The sequence below is a fragment of the Pan paniscus genome, chromosome 6 (assembly GCF_029289425.2).
Source record: "Pan paniscus chromosome 6, NHGRI_mPanPan1-v2.0_pri, whole genome shotgun sequence".
Classification (NCBI taxonomy): domain Eukaryota; kingdom Metazoa; phylum Chordata; class Mammalia; order Primates; family Hominidae; genus Pan; species Pan paniscus.
The window spans coordinates 115561036-115575071 of NC_073255.2; the positions used below are offsets into that span (position 1 = coordinate 115561036).

At 39.1% G+C, this 14036-nt stretch overlaps 1 protein-coding gene across 4 annotated transcripts; it reads left to right on the forward strand.

Annotated features, from left to right (window-relative positions):
* Positions 1–685: 685 nt before the first annotated feature.
* TAC1 (tachykinin precursor 1) lies at positions 686–9238 on the forward strand. Of its 4 annotated transcripts, XM_003809689.4 has the most exons (7): positions 695–969; positions 1376–1507; positions 2495–2591; positions 3020–3064; positions 3590–3613; positions 5068–5121; positions 8640–9238. In XM_003809689.4, exons 2-7 carry the CDS (start codon positions 1385–1387, stop codon positions 8684–8686), a joined length of 390 nt encoding a protein of 129 aa, XP_003809737.1. In that variant the 5' UTR covers positions 695–969; positions 1376–1384; the 3' UTR covers positions 8687–9238. The 4 variants fall into 4 exon arrangements, with proteins under 4 accessions (XP_034820384.1, XP_003809738.1, XP_034820383.1 ...); XM_003809690.4 differs by lacking the exon at positions 3020–3064 and having other exon boundaries at positions 687–969; XM_034964492.3 differs by lacking the exon at positions 5068–5121 and having other exon boundaries at positions 688–969.
* Positions 9239–14036: the final 4798 nt, after the last annotated feature.

The window sequence follows — 14036 nt, forward strand, 5'->3', positions numbered from 1 at the left end:
ACAAGGGTGAGGATCCTACACACTATGTTGCTGGTTTCCTAGTCTTCAGCAAGAAAGTGTAGGAGAGAAGCAAAAAACGTCCTGTTCAACCCCTGCTCCTGGATGTGGCAAGGAAGAGGAGTTACCCGGCTTGAAACAAAAGAAATCCTAAGTCTGACCCACAATGTCATGTTTAAATTCCCCTTTCTCCAAAATGTAAAATAAATCTGCTTCCATCTTCTAAAATACTATGGGACTAAACATCCTTTTGTTATGCTAAGGAAAAGCCAGTATTCGCTTTGATTTAGAAGAGGGATGTTCTGGTTATAGAAAGATGCTGTGTCTCAGAAACACTTAAATACTATTAAGCTAGAAATAGAAGGGAAAATAATGCTTCCCCGCATCTCCCCTCAAGTGTAGTCCTCTTTTTTTAGCCTGATTTCCGACGAAATGTCTGAATGCCTACAGTTATTTGGCCATCCTCAAAAGTGCAACTTATCCTGACGTCTCGAGGGACGGAAAAGTTACCGAAGTCCAAGGAATGAGTCACTTTGCTCAAATTTGATGAGTAATATCAGGTGTCATGAAACCCAGTTTCGAAGGAGAGGGGAGGGGGCGTCAGATCTGCAGACGGAAGCAGGCCGCTCCGGATTGGATGGCGAGACCTCGATTTTCCTAAAATTGCGTCATTTAGAACCCAATTGGGTCCAGATGTTATGGGCATCGACGAGTTACCGTCTCGGAAACTCTCAATCACGCAAGCGAAAGGAGAGGAGGCGGCTAATTAAATATTGAGCAGAAAGTCGCGTGGGGAGAATGTCACGTGGGTCTGGAGGCTCAAGGAGGCTGGGATAAATACCGCAAGGCACTGAGCAGGCGAAAGAGCGCGCTCGGACCTCCTTCCCGGCGGCAGCTACCGAGAGTGCGGAGCGACCAGCGTGCGCTCGGAGGAACCAGAGAAACTCAGCACCCCCGGGACTGTCCGTCGCAGTAAGTGCCCGCGCGGTGGTGGCCGCGGCTGCCCGGGTCACCCCGCCCCGCATCTGTCCGAGGTGGCCGCGCTGGGGGCGCCGCTGCGGCGAGGGACAGTGGGGAGACTGGCTTCCCAAACGCCAACGCCCCTCTTTGTCTTCCACCTGCAGAGTTTCCTGGTTTGAAGGTGTGGGTTGGTGGGTTAGGGGGCTGGGGGAGTTGGGATTCAGGGAGAAGAGGGTTGGAGAATCTTTGGGACGCGATTCTCTCGCCTAACCGGTACAGGTGAGACTTTAGTCCTTATGTTTTTGATCTTGGTTCATCCGTTGTGGGGCAGAAAATTCTGTTGCTTTAACTCTTGGATAACCACCCCTAATAGATACATATTTCTCTCTTTGGTGTCTTCTCCCCTACCCCTTCCCAGAAATCCAACATGAAAATCCTCGTGGCCTTGGCAGTCTTTTTTCTTGTCTCCACTCAGCTGTTTGCAGAAGAAATAGGAGCCAATGATGATCTGAATTACTGGTCCGACTGGTCCGACAGCGACCAGATCAAGGTGAGGCCCCTTCCCAGGACGGCCCGCACCCTTCTTCCTGGGCTCGGGAGCTGTCACCTTCCCACGCAACAGCACCCTAGTTAACGTGGCAGGCACCGCCACCACGGAAAGAGGCAGCGGTTGCGTGCGAGAGGATGGAAAGGGGCACTATTTGCCGGGTTCCCCACGGGATTTTGTGCCCACGATTCAAGTTTCTTCCCGAGGGCTGCACCGTCCGGCCCAGGAACTCCCTGCAGTAGGGATGCCCTCCCGGATGAGCCCGAGATCCTCACAAGGCGGGAAATCTCGTAAGATTTCATCCCCCAGGACCTGGGATTTCGGGGGCTCGGGTCCAGCTGCACTGCCCTAGCGTCTGGGCACGGGCAGAGGAGGGCGCCTTGGTCGCGGGCAGCAGCGGGCACACGCGCGAGCTGCAGGGGGATTGGAGGGCCGGAGGCTGGAGGGAAGTTAATTTCCTGCCTTCACGTTTGTTTTGCGGACCTGAGGATGTAGCTTGAAGTTTCCCTTTAGAAACTCGTAGGCTACAGGCGCTGGGGAGCGCGCCTCGGAAAAACGGTGAAAGTCGTCTGTAAAGCGTTGTCACCCTTCCCCACCGGAGCCCCAGCCCCAGATCCCACACACCTGTGTGCATTTAGGGCGGTGAGGACTCTACAAAGCCGGCACCGAGACAAGACAAAGTCAGGTGGCGGCGCAGCAGATGAGGGAAGGTCCCCGGGCTGGGAGGAAAGAGCGGAAAGCGCTCGAAGCTTGAAGACGCCGAGCCAGCTGCTAACTCGCCCTGGCAGGCTTGCGGGGGGCGGGACGCGAGTTCGGCGGGGAGGGGCGCAGAGAGGCAGCGCCTCGGGAGGGACCCCGCTCAGCCCGAGCGTGGGGAAGGCTGCCTCCCCACGCCTCGGGGCCGGAGTACAGCGGGGGGAAGGGCTCGGGTTGCTGGGTGCCTCGCTCTGGTTGCCTTACACGCCCTTTGTCCGTGCTTTTGTCCCCCAGGAGGAACTGCCGGAGCCCTTTGAGCATCTTCTGCAGAGAATCGCCCGGAGACCCAAGCCTCAGCAGTTCTTTGGATTAATGGGCAAACGGGATGCTGGTGAGATAGGCGACCGTCCCTAGATGTCTTGGGCAGCCCGCCCTGTCTGCTCACTCCTTCCTGGAGTACCCCAGGGTCTCTCGCTCTGAATAGAGATTTCCACTCCAAGAGGGGTGTAATTCCCCAGGCGCGACATTGGCCCACACCGCACTAAGGCACGCACGGGCCCGCGGGGGGAGGGAAAGATCTGGTTCGCATGCCTCACTGTATTCGAGTGAAGCGCTCCCTTGACTAAAGATCCAAACTGACAAAGGGAAGGCACGGGCCTCCAGGGGTAGTACTGCGGATGATCCAAGTGCATGTGGAAGAGGATTTTATAGCATTCCCTGAGGTGAGAGTAGATTTGTCTTGGGATAGAAATATCGTTTCCTTGAATTCATCGCACGGTCAGTGGAACATGTAGTTAATGACAATTCGTCTCTTGTCAGATTCCTCAATTGAAAAACAAGTGGCCCTGTTAAAGGCTCTTTATGGTAAACATTCCTATAAATCTTTATTTTACTATTGTGAAAGCACATGTAGGAAAGTGAAATAAAATCTTTTATGGGCTGAAATACAAGATCTGGGTCATGCCTGTTTAATAAAGAGATGGATTTGCGCACTCTCTCTCGGTTTCTCTCTCTCTCTGTCACTCTCTCTGTCTCTCTCTCTCTGTCACTCTCTCTCAGTCTCTCTTTCTCTCTCTCTCTCAGTGGGTGGCCAGCCTTGAAGGTGGGATGTGTTACAGTCTTATAGTTAATAAGAGGCCTCAGAAGTCTCATAGTCCTAGGTTTGAATCCCATAGAAGGCACTTAATAAAAATTCCATTTGTTTGTTTAAATATTTAGTTTTTATGATTAATAATTTGTTTAGCATTTATGGTTCTGCTTTATTCCTCAGGATAATATATAGATAGAAAATGTTACATATTTTGAGAATCAAATTATTTTATAAAAGATATAATGTAGCATCTTTAAAAGCAAATCTATATGTGTTTGCTAATTTTATCTTTCTTCTAGGACATGGCCAGATCTCTCACAAAAGTAAGTTCAAAATTATTTTGACATTTATCAAATTTAAATGTAAAATTATATTGAATTTCACTTTATTTATCTTACCTTATTTTCTGTCATGACTCTAGGGCTTAATATGTTTAATGAAGACAATATAAGAATGGGGGAGATTCATATTACATCCAGAATATGGTTGTTTAGACATATTGTACTTAGCAAAGAGATGCATTATATTAAAAAAGAAAAAAATGTCTTTTAAGTCCCTTCAATTGTTAGTTTTAGATAAGAATTTCAATCCTAGGATTAGAAATCTACCATACAGATTTCTTCCCACCCACCCACCCCCTAAGCTTACTTTCACTGTAAACAAACAAACAAACAAACACGAAACCCCCACAAGCATTTATAGGCATCTCCTAACTCATTTTAGTATGCTTGGTCCAATAATGATGTCATTTATTAGGGTCATCCAGCAGCCAATTAAATGGAATGAGTGAGTGAATATGAGTAGAGAATCCATACTAAAAATGAAGATGGGTAGAGATGCAGTTTTTTAATCCCCTAATTGAATGGGAAAACTCAATCAGTAAAACATTTCTTAGGGCAGCAAAGATGGCAAAATTGTGGTATGTGAAGGTCATTAAATTTGTTTCTCAGTTAATGGAACCAGAGTTGACAAGAAGTGGAAAGGGTCTATCTTCATCATATTGTCCACTCACCTATTGTACCCTGTCATGGATTTGGTTCATTGGGTGGCAGAGCAGGCCACATTAACTAACGTAGCAGCTCTATTCTCAACTATTAAAATAAAAACCAAGAGAAATTCTCTCACTAGCATTAAAATAGTAACCTTTCCAAAGAGTTCATCTTTGAAAAATAAATAGTATTCATATTTACTTTCTAAGGATTTGACTTTGAAGAGAATTATATATAAAAATTCTATGTAATAAAAAATGTACTCTGTTCATGTGAAAACTAATAAACTTTTCTGAAAGGAGTATCTTTTAATATCCAATAAAATAAAAACAGTGACCTTTTAGAAGATTATAATCATCAAGGAAAGGAATCTGGTTTAATTAAGGTCTACTTGCTGAGAAGTACAACTTATTAATAACACAAGGAATTATGCTTGGATATTTCACTCTCACACAAATGTGAAATTGACTTCCTAAAAAATCAAACCTAGCTCAAATAACAATATTTTATATAAAATATTTTAGACCCTTACATAACAGATAAAATATATGAATAAAGAGTGCTTGCTAATATTAAATATAGAATTAAGAAAAGTGGTTTCATTGTATTGTTTTAGTGTAATTTATAAAACTTTTAAGGAATCTTTATTTCTTCAGTCTCACCAAAACTTGAAGTAGATAGATATTTATTATACAGACATATATTCAGAAGCTTGCTTTGTTCTGGTTATAATAGTTTGTTTCCTCAAAGATATACATATTAAAATACCCCTAAATGTATTTTTCCAGGACATAAAACAGATTCCTTTGTTGGACTAATGGGCAAAAGAGCTTTAAATTCTGGTATGTATGAAATTATGACTGAAAATAGACAGTATCTCAAATCTATTTCTATTTTTTTCTAAGACATAGTTTTAAAATATTAAAAAGGAATGGTAGATATAAAAATGAGTATTATGGTGGAAAAATTTAATTGTTGTACTTGTAACCACAAATGGATTTATAGCTGGTTAAGCTAATATTACCACAGTATCTGTCTATTTCTCTCCAATCACCATTCTTACCAGTGTCTGCCCCATTGAATCATTACCAACCTGAATCTTTGGGTTAGTGCTATATTCTTTCCTGTAGATCTGTTAAATAAGCCTTGTTTAACCTTACTGAACTAAGGGGGAGTGGGGAGTGCCGGGAAGAATGAGGGTGATTTTCACTTGTTATCAAAGTAATTTGAAAGTTTTACAAGACATTACATTTGGCGATCTTCCAATACAAAAATAAATTCACAAAACAAATTCTTTATGCAAATTAATCACTTTTTATGAAGTTGTAGAAATTCAAAATCTAAACATCCTGATGGATGTTGGAGAGGACAAAAGTGATACGGTTTATTCCAGTACTTTCAAAAAGGAACACAATTAAATATCCTTGAGTGTTATAAATTGGTTCTGGCTATAATAAACTCCTTAGAGAGAAAGGATGCCACAATTCTCATTTTAATTCTGAACAACTTTTTCATATGATATAAAGGCTGCAGGTTTCCTTCTCTTCAATTTCCACCTTCTTTGTAAATACCACGTACATATATCTGAAAACCATTATTAGTTAACTCATTCATCACACTGATTTCAAGGTAAATAACCCCTAGATCATTTTAATAGAAGCTCACTTTTTGTTAAGACCTTATAGCTCTTACCTCTAGGGCTTCTTGGAAAAGCTATTCAAATTCTATTTTGCCTTCAGTGAAAATAGAATTAAAATACTAAATACGTTATTAATTAGAAAGTAATCAGCAGCTGTCTTACCCATTTAGAATATTTCCAGTTTCTAGACAATCTATAAGATGTGCTGGCTTAATCCTTAATTATCTGGATCCTAAGAAAAATAATTATCCTAGTGTTTTTTAATGGAGATTTTTTTCTTTATTGTGAAATGTAAGACTTGGGTACATTAAATAAAACCACTTTCTGTGGGGCAAAAATCAAAACCCGCAATAGAAAAAAAAAGTTAACACAATCTGGGCTACAGCAGAAGCCAGAGAATATATTCATATAATTGAAAAGTTCTAAGTGTTTCATAATTGACCTTTTGATACAAAATTTCCAATAAATCTGGAATTTGAAGTTCTTGGTGAAGTCCACAGGACTTCCTAGTGTTCTTATTGGGTCCCCACTTTCTATTTAGACACTACCTTTGCATCTTCTCACCAGTCATTTTGGGCTGCCGAAGTGTAAAAGTGTAAGAAATTATCAATGTGCCTTAATGAAAAACTTGTAATTGTTTTATTAATATGTATTATCTTCCCACTTTTGGAAATGAAGTATAAATTTAAACCACAATGGCTTTTATTTGTATCAATACATACTAGTCCTCACTTAATTGTAGTTTTCTTGATAATCATATTAGTCATCAACTTTCCACTTCCAGAATTGATATAGGTTTCAGAACATGCTTAACTTTACAAATGTAGATATTGTACAAGTTAGAACAGATTAAATACAATTAAATGTACTTAAAATAATAACATAATTATAAGTAGTGATAAAAATCACTGTAGTGAATCAGGATCAATTTATAACTAAATCCTTGTTCCTCCATTTTAGTTAAGGAAATAGAAATAGGTGAAATATGGAAAAAAATGTGATATGATCCACAGTCAATCAGGGATCTTTTTATGTACCTCATTGAGGCAAGGTTATCATAGCCTTAATCTATAGCCCTCTGATCTTTACCCACTCATGGTCAGGGACCCCTTTGACAATCTGATAAATCTAGATAGATGCCCTTTCCCAGAGAAAACCTCATCAGCTCATACACTCAAAAATTTATATCAGGCTTCAGAGGGTTCAAAGACCAGGTAAGAAACTCTGCTTCCATGTAAGAGGACATTATGTTCCAGCTAAATCACTGTCTGTCTTTAGTTGGTTTACATTAGCTTTCATCTAATTTCTCTGAGGAATAGAGTCATGTTACCTAAAGCTTGTCAGAGACTGAACTTGGGCCATTCATCCTGTTCCTAATATAATCAAACCAGAATGAGAAATAAACTGTTTCCTTCCCTCACGCCTGTCCAGTGTTGGCTCAGACTGTTCTGCCTCACAAGTGCATACTTAATTGATGTAAAATATGCAGCTTATTGTTAACCGCACTTAAAGGATAGTTGGGTGTTTAAGACCAGTATTAAAAGAGGGAAGTGATAACACTGGTGCCTTTACCTGCCTTCTCTGTCAGCAAATCTTCTCACTGAGGAAACTGTTTAGAGTAGCACTTATTATTCCTACAGATCCTTCACAGATCTTTCTACTCTTTCTGTTTACATTCAGTATTTTATACAGGCCATACTGAATTTCAAAAAGCATAGTCTATACCATACGTCTAAGTCTATAAGGTATTCGTTAAGGATGAAAAATATCCCAAAATACTTTTATTGCAACAGTCTGATTTTTACCCCTTTGTGGTTACAGATCCCTTTGAAATTATATATAATAAATATAATATAATATAATATACAATTTTGGCATTTTTTTGTCCAGATAATCAATGTATTTAAATTACTTGCTAGCTATATGTTAAATACCTTTGGAAGCAATAATTAATCCTTCACAGGCCATTAAGGTGCTAGTGAAAAGTTAAACAGTATGGTATTTAGATGGCTCAACTGACTTACCTATGGTAAATGGGCTGTTTTTAGTCTTGAGGGCAGTCCATCACTGGGAGGTATCCACAAGGTAGGAAGAGACCCCTACACAATTAGATGCCCCTTGAGCAAAGATCAGCAAACTTTTCCTGAAAAGAAACAGATTATAAATATTTTAGGCTTTGTGAGCCATGTAATCTCTGTTGCAACTACCCAAATCTGTTATTTTAGGCCAAAGCAGCCATAGACAATATGTAAATGAATGAGTGTGTCTGTATTCCTATAAACCTGTTTACAAGAACAAATGGTATTCTAGATTTGGCCCAGGGTCTCTGCTAGAATAAAAGTCCCACATTTGGTTTTTATCCTACTAGTATTCCTGGTTATTTTAGGCATTGTCCTTTCTAGAATTCACTATGGGTATCTGCCACTGCTTGAGAAAGCTGCTGAGAATCAACACTGCAATATATTGTGGAAATATGCTTTGGGGGCACCAAGTATATGACAAATGATGAATGAAACCGAGTTCTGTGGTTAGATCATTTCCAATCAGGATAGAGACTGAGGCGGGATTGGAAGATGTGCAGATAACATTCTTAGAAATACTTCTGTAGAGGGAAAATGTCATTATGAGTTTAAAATAAATTACTATATGCCCTGAACTTTAGTTGTGTAACTCCCTCAGTGAATTCACTTAAAAAACACTTTATCTCTTCTTTGTTTTCAGAGGCTTATGAAAGGAGTGCAATGCAGAATTATGAAAGAAGACGTTAATAAACTACCTAACATTATTTATTCAGCTTCATTTGTGTCAATGGGCAATGAAAGGTAAATTAAGACATGCACTATGAGGAATAATTATTTATTTAATAACAATTGTTTGGGGTTGAAAATTCAAAAAGTGTTTATTTTTCATATTGTGCCAATATGTATTGTAAACATGTGTTTTAATTCCAATATGATGACTCCCTTAAAATAGAAATAAGTGGTTATTTCTCAACAAAGCACAGTGTTAAATGAAATTGTAAAACCTGTCAATGATACAGTCCCTAAAGAAAAAAAATCATTGCTTTGAAGCAGTTGTGTCAGCTACTGCAGAAAAGGAAGGAAACTCCTGACAGTCTTGTGCTTTTCCTATTTGTTTTCATGGTGAAAATGTACTGAGATTTTGGTATTACACTGTATTTGTATCTCTGAAGCATGTTTCATGTTTTGTGACTATATAGAGATGTTTTTAAAAGTTTCAATGTGATTCTAATGTCTTTATTTCATTGTATGATGTGTTGTGATAGCTAACATTTTAAATAAAAGAAAAAATATCTTGAAGATTTTTGTCACGTCTTTTATTAACATTTATGTCCAATTAGCAATCTTTCCTTTAATAGGTGAAATAGGTTCAAAGCGGTTTTGTCTAAAATGCAGTTTCTCTCTCTGTCATGCACTTTTTTTGCTAAATCACTTGTCATGAGATCATTTATGAAGAACACAATTGCATTTTGCATTCCAAAGAGTAAAGGCTAAGTTCTGGTTTTATATGCTTTTAATTCCTTTTTACAAATAGGATAATAATCTATTTCAAAGATATATTTCACTGATTATTTTCTTGTTGAGTAAAACATCAGCTCACTACCATTTCAGCCCTGCTCAGAGCCCAGGTATAAATGCTTCAGTGCCTGAGTCTCACTAGAATTAAGATAGCAAATCAAATTCTCACAAAGATTGTCGGAAGATGATACAGAAAGATGAGGTGTTGATAATAGGGCAACACCCTCACAGCAAAAATAAGAACTCCTTTCCAGCATTTCTAAGAAGTGCCTGTGAATTGCTAATACCTATAACACTCTCTCTGTCTGATAGAAGCACATGCGTCAGGAATAAATACCAAGCATTGAGAGGGAGGCTTGTGCATTTTGATAGATAAGTGTCCTTGGAATCATTTTCTGATTGCATAGAGCATGTGAAGTATTGACCAGTGGTGAAACAATGCAGACAAGCACTGTTCAGTGAAGTAAAAAAAATGAATTTAGCCTGGACTGGTCACTGTTGGTGAGCAATAAAACCATTTGTAGGAGAGAAGAGCTAAAGCATATTTTAACATTTATATTTTCAATTAAATTTTTTTTTTAAAACTCCAACTCATATTCGTTAGTACACAATACATCTAAATAATGAAAAATTATATAATGGTAAGCAAAATGGAGAAAACCAGAGTCATCCCCTAGAGCCCCACTCCCCAACAGCAATGTTTAACATTCCATTGAATAATAATTATAATAAATAATCATTAGCTAAAATTATATATGTACTTAATCACTCAATGACAAAAATAATTGTCATTATTATCATTTTACAGATGGGGTTATGAAGCTTAACAAAATGCTGGGGTCAGAGATTATAATAGGAGTCAGGATTGGAAATAAACTGAGGGGGAAATAGAGCAAATATCTAACAATGAAATTGATTAAGCAAACATGTACTAAAACAACAGAATATTATACAGTCATTTAAAGCAGCATCATGGTGTATTTAATAATGTGGAACATATATGGTATGTTGTTAGACATAAAGCAGTATTTGTTATATATATATTTACATATGTATTTACATATATATATAGTTTTTCTGCATAGCTGTTGTAACAAGAGGAACAATTTTAGTGGATAAGCACATGGGACTCAATGTCATACTACTCAGGTTTGAATCTTGGCTCTATCACATTATGAATGGCCTTGTAAAGATGGGCGAGTCCCTTAACTTTTCTTTGCCTTATTTTCCTCATCAGTAAAATTAGAATAACACTAGTACTCACTACATGGCATTCAGCTGAGGGTTCAGTGAAATGATGCCTGTAAAGCTTTGAACACACTCTCTCACACACAGCGAGCATTCAGTGAATGTTACCTGTTCCCATTTTAAGCTACTGTTCAAAATGCCAGTGTGAAAATTAGTTCTATATTTTAGCCATAAAAAATTTTTATAGGCACTAGACACACTGAACAAGCAACAGCATGGGGTGGTATTTAAATCTTTGCTTCACAAATTAAATCCAGGCTATATCACAAATTTGCAGTGCTTTGTGCTGTTCATTGCTGCACTAAATAGTCCCCATGGCCCCTTCCCACTCTGAAATTCTATAAATCTCTGTGGTATGATCCCACAGTGCTACATAAAGACATGCATTGGTGGAACTTCACTCATGCCTGCTTTCCCTCTAGGCCCAGAAACCCAGCAGCAACACAAATAGGAAAAGGGACAGAAACTTCAGTTTAAGTTTCTGCTCAAAACATTTATTATTAGTTTCTCTTTGTGCCATATTTCCTTTAAAGTAAGTTTTCTTCACCTATATTCTTTCTTATTGTATTCTGTTATGAAACAACAAAAAGACCAAACTATATAAACTTACCTGTATACATTATTGCTTTGGTTTTTGTTTGTTTTGTTTTTGTTTCTGTATTGGTCAGGGCCCAGGGCAAAAATAAATTATTTTCAAGCTAATTTGAGAAGGGGTTAATAAAGGGACTAGTTACAAAGTTGTGGGCAGCATGTAGAGAAGCTAGTAATGGTATATGGTTCTCCATGCTATGTTCTTGGGAGCAACAGCTACCCCTATGCCAGAAGGATCAACGTGAAGAAATGAGGGTCCCTGTATGCAAAAGGCTGCTTGATGGCAGTTGCCTTCAGTAAAAGAGTGGAGCCAAAACAAGGTGTTCAAGTATGGATGGGAGGAGGAGAGTGGGGTGACCAGGTAATAAATATCCCATCCTCATTGCCACCCAGCTGTCTGATCTCCTGTCGGTACCTCCCACTGGGCAAACCCAACTGGAAAACAGAAGAGTAGGAGCCCTTGAATGCTGTCTACACAAGTAAGCAGCACATATAGGGCTCTTGAGCATGTGGAGAAAGCCGGCAGGTGCATTGGTGGGGTGGGGCAGGGGACGAAGAAGGAAGATATTCAACACGTGTGCTCTATTATCTTGAATCAAAGGGAAATTAATAAGCAGAAATCCAAATAAAGGAAAGCATACAGTAACAATAAAAGTCCTTCTCTACATCCCCAGGGATATAGTTTCACATGGATCCATCCAAACAGACAAAAATAAGAGCATCTTGTCTCAATTTGAGCACGTGCTGAAATCTCTCCTTCTAACACGAAATCATTATGAATGCTTTTTAAAGGTATATTTTTAAGGAAGTTAATACATATGTTGGGATTTATGCAAAACACAGGAAAGATTTTTATTAGATCAGAAATTTTGTAAATCCCCAAAAAAGAAGCAGAAGGGAAGCCACAATAGTAAGCCATAGCCCTAGCAGGAAATTGCAGAGGCTACAGTGGAAGGTGCCAACCCCAGAATAAGGAATTGACCACTGCAGACAACAGACTTGCTAGCAATACTGGATGAGTATTGCAGCCATGAGATAAGGGGACAAAATATTCAAAATTCTTAAGGAAAACAGTATTTAACCAAACTATCATTTAACAGTGAGGATGAATTTGTGGAAGAAGAAAAGCCAACTAAAAGCTGTTAACTTAAGCCTTATTAAAACCATTGCAACATGAGAATAGCTCAAAATAGCTATTTCTGCTGAAGAGCAGAAAGCCTAAGGAATTTATATGTTAGATTAGCCGGGTGCAGCAGCTCATGCCTATAATCCCAGTGCTTTGAGAGGCTGAGATGGGAGGATTGCTTGAGGCCAAGAGTTTAAGACCAGCCTGGTCTTAGAAAAGCAAGACCTCATCTCTACAAAAAATATAAATGAAACATTAGCTGGGCATGGTGGCACACGCCTGTAGTCCTAGCTATTTAGGGAGCGAGGTGGGAGGATCATTTGGGCCCAGGAGTCTGAGGTTAAGGTGAGCTATGGTTGTGCTACTATATTTGAGCCTGGGCAACAGAGCAAGACCCTGTTTCTGAAAACAAATGAACAACAACAACAACAACAACAACAACAAAACATAAGAATTTACATGTTAGGTTGATGAAGGTCAGTCAATATTTCACTATATCCTGAAAATTGTCCACTGTTCCAATTCAGAGAAGGTATGGGGCTGTATTAATAATGAGACAGGATTCAGGTCCTGCAAGACTGAAGCTTAGGTTCTAGCAGCTGTTATCCAATTTGGGTCTGAAAGGAAAAGTGAGGAGAAAGAGGCGTGGGCCCAGATCTTACTAGGGTCAGTGAAATAAATTCAGTCATTCACCTTCTTTCACTAATTAAGGGCATTTTCACGCATATAAGACCTCAGAAACTTTACACCCACCTTCTTTGAAAAAATTACTAAGGACTTATTTCAGCAAGAAGAAAACTAAATCTGGGAGGAAATAATTATAAGAAATAGGGTGAGCAAAGTAATCATTTTTAAAATATTGCCAAATTGAAGAGTTATGTATGTGTGTGTTAAATAAACAATCTAGAAATAAAATCTGATAAGATGTCAACATGGGAGTTAGCTGGGGGAGAAGGAAGGACAGTATAAAAGGAAATGAATACATGCTAAATTTATTGTGTTATTGAGGAGGCTAGGACATAATCCAGACTTTTTCTCAAAGAATGTGTAAGTTTCTGTGTGTGAGTTAAAAATATACACAGGCTAAAACTAAAAGAATAGATGAATAAGTAACTATCAAAACAGAAGAAGGAAAATGTTGCAAAGCACAATCTAATCAACAGAAGGAAAGAAAGCTTTTTAAAAATCTTCGTTAAAAAACTAACTAGGCCAGGCGTGGTGGCTCACACCTGTAATCCCAGCACTTTGGGAGGCCGAGGTGGGCGGATCACCTGAGAGGTCAGGAGTTCGAGACCAGCCTGGCCAACATGGTGAAACCCCATCTCTACCAAAAATACAAAATTAGCCAGGTGTGGTGGTGGATGCCTGTAATTCCAGCTACTTGGGAGGCTAAGGCAGGAGAATTGCTTGAACCTTGGGGGTAGAGGTTGCAGTGAGCCGAGATTGCGCCATTGCACTCCAGCCTGGTCAAAAAGAGCAAAACTCTGTCTCAAAAAACCAACCAAACAAACAAACCTAACTAAACATTTATATTGGCATAAATATAAGTAGGTTTATTAGACCTATTAAAAGACAGAGATGTCAGGTTGCTAAAAAGATAAAAAATGTAGCTAT

Coding starts and splice junctions, on each gene's coding strand:
- TAC1 (XM_003809689.4), top strand. CDS start 1,385: ATGAAAATCCTCGTGGCCTTGGCAGTCTTTTTTCTTGTCTCCACTCAG. Junction 1,508..2,494: donor CCGACAGCGACCAGATCAAG/GTGAGGCCCCTT, acceptor TTTGTCCCCCAG/GAGGAACTGCCGGAGCCCTT. Junction 5,122..8,639: donor CAAAAGAGCTTTAAATTCTG/GTATGTATGAAA, acceptor CTTTGTTTTCAG/AGGCTTATGAAAGGAGTGCA.